The 15,864-nt window shown below is 36.6% G+C and overlaps 1 protein-coding gene across 2 annotated transcripts in view; it reads right to left on the bottom strand.

Moving 5' to 3' along the window:
• Nucleotides 1-5,808: 5,808 nt before the first annotated feature.
• The window catches only part of TTC27 (tetratricopeptide repeat domain 27), a 116,475-nt gene continuing 106,419 nt past the window's right edge, over nucleotides 5,809-15,864 (bottom strand). For both annotated transcript variants that reach the window (XM_033055887.2, XM_033055886.1), the window contains exons 17-20: nucleotides 13,180-13,377; nucleotides 9,709-9,820; nucleotides 9,020-9,120; nucleotides 5,809-6,053 (exon numbers count right to left, since the gene is read on the bottom strand). In XM_033055887.2, coding sequence (XP_032911778.1) covers nucleotides 5,931-6,053; nucleotides 9,020-9,120; nucleotides 9,709-9,820; nucleotides 13,180-13,377 — 534 coding nt within the window. In that variant the 3' untranslated portion in view covers nucleotides 5,809-5,930. The remainder of the gene's footprint in view (nucleotides 6,054-9,019; nucleotides 9,121-9,708; nucleotides 9,821-13,179; nucleotides 13,378-15,864) is intronic.

Below are 15,864 nucleotides of genomic sequence, written 5' to 3'. Positions count from 1 at the left end.
GGGGCTCAGCCAAGACAGGGGGGGAAAATGCCCTTTTCCTACTCCTTCAAGGAACTCTCATCTCCCTACAAATTAAATTTTTCATGCTACTGCCTGCTACTCTCTACAGTAATTGCAATCTTAAGGTCCTTGCTAGCATCTTTCCTATAAAGACCTCATTGACAAACCTTAAAGAATCAGGGAACAGAGATTACAGGGAGTGGATGGTGGGATAGTGCTGCTGGAAAGGGATAAAATTAAATTGCTGTAAGGCAGATGCACACAAAGAACTATAAAAATTAGAAGTGCTTTTCCAAGGACCAAGGGTCACAAAACTGGCAGAGGCCTGAGAGATCACAAAGATGGGCAAGTCAAGTCTGTGCCAGAGAGGGTGAAGAAAGAAATACAAAGGTTGTTTCTGTGCTTGTAGGATCACAATTCCAGTGAGTAGAAACTGAAAAACAGTTTGTAAGCAGGAAAAATCCTTGGAAATGGATGTAATGATTGCACTTAAGATAGAAAGAATATGATGCTCATTTAGAGATGACAACAGAAAATAATTGAATTGTAGGGGTTAACTTCTAAAATCAACTTTAAAAATGTAGCTGCTTCACTTTAGCAGTGATGTCATTAATAGGCTAACTTGCAGTTTTGAAGATTTTCATGCTGTTAATCCCAGCATGGCTGGTACTTCTTTGCCTGGTTTGTTACACTGATTTTTGGCCAAGAACTCCTGTAGTTGACTCACAGGTCACTGAGGTTTAAAATAAATAGGAAAAAAATTGAGAAGGGACATATGACATCACTGGTGATGAAAAGGTTCTTGTGTGTTCTGAGAAAACATTCAGGTCAGAGTAAACTGGAAACAGAAAAATGGACATTCATACTAAGGTTAACTTGGAAAACAGTTCTATAAAGAAAGCAGAGTAATTTAACATAGATTTTTAATCCTAAACCACTCAGTTGTTCAGAGGCTCATTTTAGGTTTATATCAGTATTAGTGGATTAAATTTGTAACAGGTCTGTCATCTAACCCAGTAGAGAAGAGCAGCAATTACTTAACTTGGCATCATTGTCTTGCTCAATGAAGAGAGCCTGAATCCACAAACTTACTTTTCTTGCCTTAACAAGGGAATCAAAAGTGCAAAGGAAAGTCAAAAGTGCACAAGTGCAAGTGAAAGGACAAATGCTATTAAAATAGTAAAACAAATCAAACCAAAATGTCCAACAAGAAGATCGCTGCTGTTGTTGGACAGCTTGCTTTGTTTAAAGAGCAGAAACAAATTCACTTTAGCTACATCATATAAGCTGGTCCCAAAAGCTAGGCTGTCTCCATTTTCAGTAAGGAATTCTAACAACATGCTGTTAAGTTCCCAATTTTCAACTCATTTGCTGAAAAACAAATACTGTCACTAATAATTATCAGACCTTGGTCTTTGAAGGATGTTAATAGTTAAAAAGAGAACCCTGTGCTACTACACTCAGTCCATAAAGGATGACTCTTTTATTAGTGTAGCTGAAGGATTACTAGAAATGTTTGTCTAATGAATGCAGCTACTATATTTGAGTACATGCCTGAATAAGCTACTGGTTGATTGAAACCTATCTATTTTTAAGTACTCTTGAATACTGCAAAAATTTGCCCTACTGCAGTATTACATTGGGTTTTGTATAAATGTAAACATTTTAATGCCAGTAATTTGTGAAATTCACCTTATTTCAAGCAAGTCTTATGCCTGAAACACATAATGTAAAATGTACAGGAATAACTTTCCTACATTTGGTCTGAATTCCAGTCTCTGTAATGCATACAGCTTTTACGAGATGTACCTTTCTGTACATGTAGCTCTTACACCTTCAGAATTCGTAATTGTTTCTGTGACAGACACAAGAGTCTACATATGTATGCACATGTTTATACATGTATACATATAAGTGTACAAATATATAGACATGATATAAACAAAAAATTAAAATAATTTTAAAAAATAATTTTTGAAACACAAATCACTTAGTTTGAGTAATCACCCTGAAAACAACTCCATACAGTTGATGGCAGTCTTTTCTTCTTTACAGTAAGCTATTTCCTATCAAATTCCAGTTTATTTTTAAGTTCACAGAACCCAAGTTGTACCCTATCAGCTGTTACCTTTTCCCTATTTTGTATGCACTTCTGGTACAGAGCTCTGCATGAATGCAGATGAAGAAAAAATTAGGTACTTGTATATTATTTTAGTTTGTATTCCTCTGGAAATAGAATGAGTTTGTTTAGCTTCCTTTCATCTCCTGAAATACATTATGTCCATCTGTACTGTCAGTCACTGATATTGAGACAGAAATACTGAAGAGAAGAGCTAAGTCAAAACAATTTCAGACTTTACAGCTTCTCTAAAGCAGGGTAAAATTAACACCTGCTTTTTTTTCTGCCTGATTTATTTTGAAGAGGCGTAGTTTTAACCAATGTATGTACAAATCCAAAATCTGGCCTTGCAAATGTGTCCTCTGTATTTGATATAAAACATGCACCATTTGAAGAACTGAAAAATTATTCAAAGTTTTCTTTCATTCATAGTTTTAGTAGATAGATCTTAATGAATGATGTGATGAGAGCTACCTGCATTTCTGAATGAACCAGTCAGTGTGGTTGAAGAACACTGAGGACAATGTGACATGGAACACAACATTTGCTGGCCTGTACTCGGGATGACCTGCCTGAGTCAGTGTGACCCTACCTAAGAACATTCACTTCAGCTCATGAGTAATGTCCCAACCCCAAAGAAACTTTTAGTACCACACCCAGCCCGACACAACCCTTTGGGTGAATCAGAAGATCTTCCCCGGGTTCTAACCACCAGGGGCTGAAAATACATCATGTGTTGAACCATATTAGGTCAATGACAAAATAACAAACCCTTTTAGACCATGGAAATGAATTCTTTTTCATACATCATACTTCCTGGCTTACACTCATCTTCAAAACTCTGAGACAGTTGCTTTCCCTGTCTGGGTTGGTAGAAGTTGAAAAATCTACTCATCTGTTTCACCTCCAGATCACACCACATTAACTCTAATGGCAGACAGACATCAAAAGGGGGAAATCCCAACACTTCTAAAGTCAGAAAGACAAAAAAGATCGGAAAGTACCTGAAGTTCTACTGTGAACTTAAGCCATTCCTGCAATATATTTCTTAAACGAGTCCATGCTACACTAATTATTAATCGGTACCATGTGCTATGCATAGAGCTTTGAAAATAACAGAAGGGTTGTAGAGGTATTTGCAGATGTGACAACTATATCAGAAAAGGACTGTCCAGTTTTGCTAAACTCTCAAAGATTCTGCAGTTGTCATGAGAGTGATCCAAGTAAGAAGACAGATGCTCCCCACAAAATGGAGAGCTGAAAAGTCTGAAGTCTGCTTAGGAAATGATTCTTCCTCTTTCAGTACTAGCCAGATTTTTTTTGACAGCCAGAGCTTTTACAGAAACATTGTCTTCATGACAACGGTCTCCTAAAGCTATTCTCAATCAAATGCTGCTGGCATGAACACAGAAAATCAGTACCATATAAAACTGACATGGTTTTTGTATCTGGAAAGTTTTCAAAGGCCTGTGACGATCTCCAAAGAAACAGCATACCTTGTACCTGCGGAAGATGAAAACACCACCAATACACAGGAAGAGGTAGCAAGTACATACCTGGTAGAGAGAGTTACATCGGGTGTTCAGTCTCATGGATAAAGTGGCTGAGGTCTTCTGGCATCATTACCTGCTCTGAAAAGCCAGACTCCTTAATGACGAGCCAGCTCCTGCCTTGCCATCTTTCACACCATGTATATTGTCAGTACATATTTAAGTTATGTATTTATAAGTCTCTGCAGACATCTCCCCTCTATTACATTACTGTGACAGGAAAACTAATGTGCTGTCATAACACTAGCCATCCCTCTCTACAGGAACACCCTGTCTGTTGTCACGAGGCTCTCCCTGTATTAGGTGAAAGACAAAGCTGCTTACATTCCATGTATCTACTAAGACAGGGAGGCACAAATGGGGAAAAGATCAGTGCTGAGAAAACATGTGAAGCACCATAAGAGACACTGAAAGGGTAGAATGACTTTTTCACTTGACCACCTTAGGTAAAGAAACAAAAAGAATTTTCAAAAGAACAAAATCAAAGGGAAAGGACTTGAAGGGTTTTTCACAGACTTCTAATATTCCACATGAAGTGTTAACTTTGCATTTATCTTTTTTAAATGCCAGACAGAAACCATTACACAAAAATTAATCTGGCTTCATCTGTACCACCAAACTGCAGCTATAAAAGTGTCTCAGGTAAACTCAATAGAATTATCATCTTTTACATCAAGACACCAGTATTCAAATCTCACGTTTTCCAGCTAATTATGAGATATAATTCTGGTTTAAAATTTGCCATAAGATTACTATAAAAATGGAAGATTCTTCTGCCACTGAACTATTCTACACCTAAACCCTTTCTTCCTAAAAAACTTAGTGTTAGGAACAAAATAGTTTTAAAGATATTTTCTTTTCCTTAGTGAATAAGGTTAAGTCACATCAAAACATAATGACAGATCAAAAAGATGGTAGTGGTGCTAGTCTGGCACAAAACTCTCAGCCCTTTTTTATTTTTTCAGTCAGGTGGACTCCTCATTACATGTGTGAGCAAAATGGGAGCAGCTAAAGCAAACTCCGTAAAGCCTTTAACGTCTCCTCTCTTTCTGGGTAATTTCAACAGAGGTGTTTTGGAGCCAGCTGTCCTTCACTAGCAGGTAAACCTGTTACTAAGATGGCAATTTCTGTGGGAACCTCATGTTTAAATACTGTCACCAAATAATTTATTCTCCATTCTAAGAAGCCTTACAAAGATGTGCAGCTTTACAAATGTGTCAAGATGGTTTACCCTTCATGCACCAAAATTATATGAATGTACTGCTGCTTCAAATCCAAATAATTGTTTGGTTTACTTGTACCTTCCGGCTTTCTCTTCAGGGAGAAAATTCTTACCACTCAGCCACAGATCATACCACAGACTGTACAAAGCCAGAATATAGATAACCACACCATTCTCATAGGGAGGAGCAATTCAAAATCACATATGTGAGGGAATTATTTCACACAGGTTTCCTTAAAACCCTGAAAAAATCTTATTTTAAGAAGAGCAGTAGCAAAGATGCTGAAAAATGAAACCACGCAATATAGTCTAGATGAAAATAAGACACTTGGGTCTAGTCAGATGTAAGTATTTTAAATTAGACTGCAATTTTATTACTGCCTCAGTGGGGGAAATCCCTCTGCCTATAAAAGGCCCAAATGAAGTACCAGTCTACTGCCCATGGGACACAAGTTATATATATACTGAATAAACCAATACTGCTTTAAGTAATAACTATTTGCAAATCCTAATGCAACAAACAGCCTTCTACTTGAACTGTATTACCTGAAGAATAAAAAAGACTAAATTCTTGCTCTCAGGACCCCACTCCCACCCTGTAAGCAACACTGAATTAAAATGGAAAACAGGCTGGGCTCAGCTCCCACCTCTGCTGCTTGCTTCTTCATCTCCTCCAGACCAGCACCTCCCCTGCTCCCCCACCTGGGTGGGGCATCCTCCAGCATCCCAGCACTAAGGTGGGTGAAGCAGGCAGAACTAATCCTCCAAAATCACCTTACAAACATCAGCAGCTCTCTTCCAGGAAGTCTGATGCTGAAGAACCAAAACATGCAACTTGGTAAGACAGTGGGACCAGGTAAGAAAGAATCTTAAAAGGCAGCCGGAACTTTGAAAAAAGCTGACCACAAGAACAGCACTGTACAGAAAAGTGTTTATTGAGAGTGTTGTTGCCTGAGAATTGTTACCATTTCATCAGCAAAAGCAGTGTCAAAAGAAAGATGTCATTATAGTCATCCTGTCCTGAAATTTGGTCCGTGTGTCAGCACTGGTCTCTCAGCTGGTTGCTCAGCTCCTGAAGTTCTGCAATCATGTTGTCCATAGCTGTCACCTCATCAGCAATCTCACTGTGAACCTCATTACTTGTTACATCTATGAAAAGTTGCTGCACAACAAAAAGAAATACGTGTAAGTACTTTATAAACAAATACCTTTAAAAGATACATACAGTTTCTCTCAGGGGACAGACAAAATACAGGAAGTTCATCATCTCCATACTGCTTTTCATAGTTTTGTAAACTCTGATGATCTCTCTCTCTAAGAAAAGGCCATTTTGTGGCTAATAAACAGAAGTTATACACATACACACACACATATGTCCTGCATATAGACCTGAAATCTGTGCCACACACCTGATGTTGTGCCAAAAGGGTCAAATCCTCCTGTGGACATGGGATTTCTGGTCTGACCTAACTGCCTATGTTGACTCCTGATTCCATCAAAAGTGAAGGACTTTTTCATGAAATTCAAATTAGAAGAGCATCTCACATTCTGTCACTGCTGATAAACTGGTTGTGAATTTTAATGACTATTTTCCCCAGTGTCATATTCTGTTGCTTCATTTTCTCCAAAACCTCAAATAAATATTTTTTCACATTTGACATGCATGGGTGGAGGCATTCACCTACGTGTAACTAAGTTATATCACAGAAAACAAAACTACAGAGTAGTAAAAATAGATGGCTCTTAAGGACCTTAAGACATTTACAGAAACAAAAAAACCAAACAACTAACTCATAAGCAATCATAATCTATTTAATACTGAGGCTGTGTGAGGTACCTCTACACAGAAACATGGGGAGGGGAGAACATCCAAACATGTTTTCCCTTCATTATGTAAAGGGAGAGTGATTCACACTTCATTTGACACAAATACAAAGCCTACATTAAGAGAAAAAAACAAATGGAGAAAACAAAAGTTGCTCTGTACATCATTATATCATCAAAACATAATGGGATAATACAGATATGGATATAAACAAAAATGTACTTAAAAGGCTTGAACCAAGGTATTCACTGTGCTTCAAAACAATGTTGTCACTGAAATACGGAACATCTTACACAAAAATAGGAACATGTTCGTGCTACAAGTACAGAAACTTCTTTGACTTTCAGCCCAAAAACCTCACACTGGGAGTTTGGTTCTTTCTGGTAAGACAGCTAAATAAATCAGGATGATATAATTATTTTCTCCTTCCTTTTTTTTTTTCCTCTACACAGCTAGAGACAGCCTGGGGAAGTTTCAAGCACCATCATTCTTTGGGCTCTGTGCCCCAAGTTTCCCCAAAACAGTGCCCACATTTCAAGCATTTACAATGCATCTCCATAACCTTCCTCTTTTTCAAAGACCCCATCTTTCAGATCCAAAGGATGCATCAGGACAAGGACCAGAAGAGTGCCCACTGTGCTATTTGCCACAGCATGTGACTGCCCAGCAGGCCCTGCACAGAAAGAGCCCAGTAGCAGCACATTTCTGGTCTGCAGCCTCCGGCACATTGTGGGTGCTTTGTGAGTCTGGCACAACACAGGAGCTCAAACATCAATAGATGGAGATCCTGGAAGCAGTGACATTGTTACATTGTTTCACTGATTTGTACTAATTGCATGTCCTGACTACAAAATTTTGGAGTTTTTATCTTTTATTTTATCAGTTATATTCACTGTTCTTTTATTCCTTCTGTAGTCTTAACTAGTGAGTCTGCTCTTAGCCTGTGTTTTAAGTGCTTTTCTCAGCTGAAATTAGAAATGCAAAAAACCAAATCCACACTAATATTGACTCACAGGGCAGCAAAAGTAGATGCAATCAAGCTTGGGACAGGCATAAACAGTGCTGAACAGTTTGTGCATAGGATCTAACAGAAGATGACTGAGATTTTAAACTACAACACGCTTTAAAAATTTGACTTAAAATTAAAAGTAAGATGACATCTTGGAAGGGATGCAAAACCAGGGAGTTCACATAAAATGCTTCATTTCTAACATGACAGTTTGCTCAGAAGTACCATAAAACCATTAGTTGTCAATATTATAGGCACTGATTTAATTGGTGCCTTCGGAACATTAAATAGAATTTACTAGACTCATACATTCTTAATCTTTCAGATATCATATGATCTTTCATAATATAGACTACCTGTACTTGTCTTCATATAATTTATGTCACTTAGTGTTTTCTTTACAGTAACACTTAGTCTGTTTACCTTTTTTAAAGAAAACACAATCATATTTTGTGAGTAACAGCAAAACATATGTTTCTTTTTTCAACATATTCAAAAGTCTTACCTATGCCTGTATCTAAAAGCTGAGTTACAGATCCAGCTTGTGTTTGCTAATGCAACTTTCCTAGGCTTTTATCCTTAAAATCAAAGGACTTAAGAGAAAATGAGCCAAGTTTAGCACACTGATGATGAATCAACACTTTGTAACACAAGCACACATTATAGAACTCCAGCTCTGTGATTCACAGTTGCTAATTCCCCTCCCCATGCAGGAAGAATCCCTCTTTAAAACAAAATGTGTATGTTAACAGAAGAAGTATGATTCAAATACAATTACTTTTTCAAGTAATTGATATCTGAATTGGCAAGGTATCCACAAAAACCAAATTAAAAATTAGTTCTGTCTTTTAATAAATAACTCTTTTTAAAACACTCCAAGTGATGCAAAGCAATCTTGACACATCTGGGTCTTTTCTGAAGGTTTAGATCTATTTTTTCTGAGACTGCTGAGTTTATCCCATGAATTCTCACATTAAAAACAGGTCTTTGAAATGACTGATTGCTTTCAAACACTCAAATCTGTTTGCCTAAGATTTTAAGTAAAATTCTACCTTACTCTAAAATGTCAATGCTGCCTCTTAGACTAGTATTGCAATCAAAGTCTAGCAAGAAGAAGGGAAACAGAAGTTGACTTAAAACTGGAATCCTTAACAGTACAGAAATGAACCTGATGATGCACTGAGATAGGCAGGTATTATTTGATCTATAATTGATTCAAAACAGAGAAATTTTGGCAACAGAACAAAGACTCCTAGCTTTCAAACAAAAATTCCTACCTTTCGAACATTCCTACCTTTGCCTTGGATGACAAGCCACGTAAGTTGAGCCGAGCTGAAGAAAGTATCTGCAAAGCTTCCTGACGATTAGATTTGCTCTTGCTGCATTTTATAGCCACTAGAATCCAAACACAGAAGGACCCCAAAACCAAAAAGCATTACCACTCTAGCAATAATTTTTGAACAAAAATATTTAATCAAAGATCTTGATACCTTCAACAGACAATTTTAAATGTAATATCCCCCTCAAAAACACACAAAGTAAAAAAAAAGCCAGGAAATTTTGAGATGATAATTCTAAACACAACAGGTATCTGTATCCTTCTTAAACGTAAGTATCACATAACAATGAATAATCTTATTAAGTTTCATTCATTTCCTGACTGGTACTCTCAATCAAGCAATTTATGTGATCTGAGGACTGATATGAACTGCAGGCACATTTTCACTTGCATTATGAAATTGCTAGATCATGAAATTAATTAATTCCATGTTTACTAGTCACATGTTTACTGACTCACCCTACACAATTTCTGCCTCATTCCAAGTATATTTTTGTATGCAGTATCAGGATGATACTCTCTGTTACAGGACTCCTAGTAGTAGGAATAAATAAAACAGGTAGAGTATTATTTTGCCACTAAGCTTAATAAATATTTGTTACACTTTTAATGAAAAATAGAAGTCCTTTTCAGGTAGAACATACCATGTGCAATCTCTATGGCTCCTTTCACCACTTCCTTAAAAGAAGAAACATCTTTCTCCCAATCACTTGATTGAATTTCACATTTATGTGCCTTAGTGAGATACTGCAGTGACTGCAAGGAGGGAAAAAAATATTAGTATGTCAGAAAATCAACCGGGAGACTTAAATTAGTTTTAAGTATCTACAAAATTGGTGGTGAATCCAGAAAATGAATCTGTCTTTGCTATACTTGATTTCCTGTGAGTTGGAGTAGTGTTCTCCTCTGCAGCAGTAAGCGCCAGCTGTAACACAGATGTTCTTCACCAATACTGCAGCTCAAGTATGAGAAGCATATAAAGTAACATGTGTCTAATTTTTATCTTTTTAAAATCTGTCTAGACTGATGGATGTGACCCATGTTTGCCGAGTCATCATAATTAAATGCACATGAAAAACAGAAAAATACTTGCATTCACACCTCAAACCGCAAATTCATATCTAAAAAAATTATAACTGAATACATCAAAGCTTTCTTCCTGTATATGCAATTTTGGGAAATATGCATTTTACAGATGTAGCTATTAGTTGCCATACTGCTCTGGTTTTCAGTGTGAACAAGAAAAAAACTGTAAAGAATATAGGAGGAGGGTCCCACTAAGGGGAAAAAATAATTTTAGCAGAAGAAATTAATTTTTGCTCTTGAATTTTGTTTTCTTTCTACAGCATGAAAAACATGAAACAAATGTAAGCCAGAAATTACATGGCTTGGTTCAATGACAACTCTGCTTACCTTTTTAAAGAGTTTAAGTATAATGCAAAAGAATAAAATATTTTAGTGTGGTACATGTACATGAGCACAGTAAAGACTTCTGATTTTGAGGGTTGTCACCCCAGAAGCTTCCACCTTTTCTCTCCCACCAGAGTTCCAATCATTTTGTCACAGGTGACTGAACTGCTCATGCTGCTATAAATGGCAATAAAGGGATATTAAGTCAAACCATAGTGAATGAGTATTTTTTTTCATAATAACCTAGGTTATAACTGGTAGTAGTTCTGGCAAGCAGAGGCAAGAATTTCCAAGAGAAGGAGCAACAGTTTTTACAGCAGTCTGATTTCAGTCTGCATGTGTCTGAGTCAGAGCAGCAAATTAGAGGGGTTTTGCTGACAGATGTCAAGGAGAGGAAAGAATTCAAAGTCTTGTGGGCTGTTTGTTTGCACTTCTGGAACCTGGATTTATCCTGAAACGAAACAGTTATGAGCTGGGGAAAGTTCAAGGAACAGAAGGGATTCACAGCCTGGGATGGATCAGCAGGAAACTTGAAGGCTGGAAAGACTCCTCAGTGGGAAAGGTGTGGACTGGACTACATTCAGTATAGGGAAGAAAGAAGTACTGAATGAGGTGGCAGTTCAGGTATATTGAAGTGTGAGAGTAAATATATGCTAAGCTAAAGAAAAAAGCTCCAAAACAGAACCACAAACCCAACATTTCAGTAGTTTTACACTCCTAACTTGCAAACCTTGTCTGACTTTGATCAATTTACAAAGCATTGCTGTGAATTTTAACTGTAGACCCTAGTGATTCACGTGGCATCAGATGTATTCAGCAGAACAGAGAAGTAAAAAACCCCAGCAGCCAAGACTCTCTTTTACAAAAGCCAGACAAGACCATTCTTTCAAATTCAATGTTAGGAACAAAATTGGTTAAATATAATTAAACCTGCACTAAATAAGGTGCAGAATGGAAGGGTATGGAGTAAAGGTCAAACCTTACATTTGTAAGGAGGTGCATGACACTTTTAAAGGTTTGTTCCGATCTCTTTGTTCTTTGATGCCACAGTATAGTAAATAATACCCTTCAAGAATTCATTGACCTTTTGCCTAATAAACGTGGGTGGCAAACTGACTATATATCTAGAATTTTTCTAAAGATATGGTTATATTCACTGAATATCTGACTGACCCATGATGGTGCTTGTGGCAGTAAAGCCAATTAATACAGGTTTTATCATTTTTACTTCATAATATGATAACAGAAATCAGTGATTATTTGGTTGCAAATTATTTTTTAGAATGAAAATTAACATATGCTGTGGATGTAGGCCATTTCATTCTTTTATGATCAGGATCTATGGTACTGTCATACCAGGATATTTGGATACATATGTAAGCATACCTTAAAGTATTTATAAACATCATTCCATCTCGCAGTGCAAGCTAGACTGTGTGTTCCACAACCAGTCTGACTAGGAAACACAGTTAAAGTACTGTCTACTCTACAAATTGAAACCATGTTTTTAACTAGGTTAGTTAAAAATACCGTGATGTAACCAGATTCTGAAATTATTACATTCATAGTATAGACAGGGCCTCTGCTGCTTTGCATGTCTGAGTAAGAATTTGAGGATATATTACAGGATATTGCAGTGTCTGTATTTCTGCATTCTAAATAGGCCAATTCCCTTTTACTGTTCGGCTGTAAAGAAGAATAGGGAAGACAAAAGGGAGGAATTGGATGCATAATAGACACCAGCAATGACTAAACAAGGCTCTTCACAGGGCAGAGCACAAAGAGACAAAGAGCAAGGCACAAACGATTATAAATCTAAGTCCACGGGAATACAATTTGTAGGCCTAACCATCTTCCTTGTTTGACATCAAGCAATCCTCCAGAGAGGCATTTTTTACCCGTGCCAAAGGCATACTCCTATTGGTGAACACACACTGAATGCCAACCTTGTGCATTTTCAACTTCAATGAAGATCTGATAACCCTTAATTATTTTTGTACTGTGCAAGGCTATTTGAACTTTTTGAAGCACACTCCAGCACATAACAAAGTAAACACTTCTAGCAGTGTGGAGTGGTTATTCTGGAAACACAATCAACTTAATTCCTTGGTAAGTGATAAGGACAAGAAACGGAAGTTAACATAGCAAAAATAGTGATGAGTAAAGAGAAACCAATGGTTCAACAGACTAAGAATTGAATAGCATTATTTAATTGAATTTTAAGATAACTTAAGTACAAAAAAATGCTACTTTGGTTACTCTGCCTGTGGTGTAGATTATTTTAAGTGCACTGTCCCTTAGTGATTGTAAAGAACACAGATTATATCCATTATATAATGAATTTAAGATCCATTTTTTTTTCCAGAAGCTGCAACATCCTATCTTCAGAATCAAAAATTTCAATTTGAAAAAACCTAAAACACACACCACCATTTGATTATAGATGTTAGACTGTTGCCAAGAAAAGTTTCAGAATAAAAATTCAAGACAATACACATATGCTGTGATAGGATGTTTTGAAACTAAACACTGGTAAAAAAAGATTTTTTTTTCAAGAAAACTGATGTAAAACATCTTGCTCCTGTTGTGTGTAAAAAAACTGTGTGCTGTAAGAACAGGAAGACAAGACAATGAGCTTATGAAAACATTAAAGCAAAACAGGCCTGGAACAGGAGCATGTTATACTATAGCACTATAGGTCTTACCTTTTCAATATCTTCACCACTATCATTCTCTCCATTTCCATAAAGTTGGGCATAAAGTCTCCAGATTGCCCCATCATTTGTCACTCGTGAAGTGACTCTGCCCAAGAGCTCCTGCAGTTTTCCCTTCAATCCACTTGATACCTCTCCAGCACGATCTGCCAGACCATCCACTACTGCTCTGACCAGAATAGCCAGCACCTTAAAAAAGCAGCAGGAGAGAGTTGTTATTTCACTCAAAGCAACATCAGTATATATAATGTTATCCATAATATTTGGTCTCAATTAAGAATTGTGCCATATGGTAGTACAGAATTTACTAAGACATACATGGAGTAATTCCATTTATTTAAATCTCATCTATAAGATTCTGTGTTGGTGAAGGTGAAATGGCCAAAAATCTAAAACTAATTTGGGTAAAGGAAATTGCAGCGGAATCTCTCACAGATATTTTCACCTTCGAATACAGTTATAAAAAGAAGAGTAAACAGGCTGAGCCAAATTAATTCAGGTAATGGAAGACACTGCTTTTTACAGGACATCTGTTTAACAACCTGCACAAAGTGAACGATTTACAGTGGATAAGATGGAAACTGGAAGGCAATGGAATACCACCCTGGGAATCTCCTTTTTTAATGCACTCCTGGTGCATTACTAGTCAAATTACCATCAAACTCTTCTACAAGTACTCATTAGTTGCCATACTTTTTAAATCACTGGCTTCAGAAAGTGGAATCTAACCTGCAGAAATGCTCAGCATGTGGAGTTGCTGGCAGGAGCTTGGTTTTTCATGTAAAAATGCTACATTATTGTCCCAAACTGGACATTGAAAACTAGAAAACAGTGCCACTTTGCCTCAGTTTCTCCTCAGCAAAATAAGAAACAGCAAATGCAAATCAAGACAGTAGAATCCTAGAAAAGCTGTGGCTTACCAAATGAGCAATACCCTGTGCAGTGCATGAGACACAGAGACTGGGGAAGAAATAAGGATGAAAATAAAATGGAAATTTCATCAGGCTCGCATTCAAGGTAGGCCAGTAAGAGTTGCACAAACACCTTCATAGTGGTACTTCCTAACTTGTGAGCCTGTAATTTCGCAACTTAAATGTATCAACATTTTTGTCCACGTGACACTATCACAACGAAATCACACTCATAGCAATATTATTATCAAGATAGAAATAAAGATGACCTGTTTATAGCTGCCAACCCTACAAATACACCACTGCTCTATTAAAAGTAGAATGGGATGCATGCTCACAATCAAGATGCAGCTCACTGGCAGAAAGTAGTGCAAAAATTACGACAGTATCAAAGTATATTACACTTAGAATAAAAACACACCCAGTTTAGCATTTGTGATGTGTCACTTTCCTAAAATAACTTTTCTCCTATAGAATGATTCAATTAAAATGCATTCCAAAAAATGGTGACTTTTAACAGATATAGAAAATTGTTGGCAGAACCACCCAAATCAATCAAAATGGCTGATAATTTTATTAAATAGATCTAAGTAATACAAGAAGTGTAAATAAATATACATCTACCTGGTATCTTTTCAGAACTAATGGTATCACAGTAGTGTGAGTTAACAGCTCCCCTCTTGTCCCCCAAAACCCACAGCAGTCACTTATACTCCTTATAAAATAATATCACAAAGTGGCAGTTTCAAGATCTCTTAAGAGTCAACTAAGAGAACAGAAAATATGATAAACTATTAGTAGTCCAAAAGTTCTGAAATTAATTTATATTCATGATTTGGAATATAAGGCACCAAACCATATTGTCAACCAGGTCTTCCATAGAGAGTTGCTAGAAAAACACCAGCAAGTGTTGATATTTCCATTACTACAGCATTATAATAAAAAAAAAATAAAGAGGGCCAAGAAAAAACCCCAATGTTCTCTTTTGACAAGGAATTAGAACTGGTCGTGAGGATTCACACATGGATTTCACAGTTTAACAAAACTATTGGTCAAAGTCCAAAATGTTAGTTCATGTGAATATCATAGATAATCAAAAGTTTCAAAGCCAATGATATTTTGTTTGTACATGAAAAAAAAGTGTTTCCTTAATCAGTAGGATGTAGCAACTGTAAAATTACCTCTATTCCCACAGATTCCTGGATTTGCTTACACTTCTATCATAATTTTCCTTTTTTTGTAATCCATCATGTAAGCTTTGGCACTACAGCAGTTAAAATGAAACTAGTGTCAAGACCCAGATTAAAGGGTCCATTAAACAGTAATGACTCATTAATGCTACTTGGTTGTGCACACTTGTTAAATAAAGTTACTTCAAACTGCAAGTGAACTGTAGTCATCCAAAAGTATTAGCAGCGTAGCAGAGCTTTGCATTTGGTTGCCATAAATGTTAAAATTTCTATATTTGAGAGATTTTAAACTGACATACATACAACTACAGCAAGACCCAAGATCCCAAACAAGCAGTAGTAGAAGATTTATTTGGTTGGTTGTTTTTTTTCTTGCCTCTTTTAATGAACTGGGCTCCATATGACCAGAGAGTTCATGTTTAGTATGACATCACACCATCTGCATTCCTCTTTCTCCTTTGCTTTTGTAAATAATGTGTTTATCACAAACTGAACAAAAGACACTGTGAGATAAAACCTTAGAAATAAAACATGCAATTTATAAATGCTGTGATTTTCATCAGTTACTGTCATTT

This window comes from Catharus ustulatus, chromosome 3 (assembly GCF_009819885.2).
Source record: "Catharus ustulatus isolate bCatUst1 chromosome 3, bCatUst1.pri.v2, whole genome shotgun sequence".
Classification (NCBI taxonomy): Eukaryota; Metazoa; Chordata; class Aves; order Passeriformes; family Turdidae; genus Catharus; species Catharus ustulatus.
The sequence above is the reverse complement of the archived record's forward strand: the minus strand, read 5'-3'. Positions and strand labels throughout refer to the sequence as shown.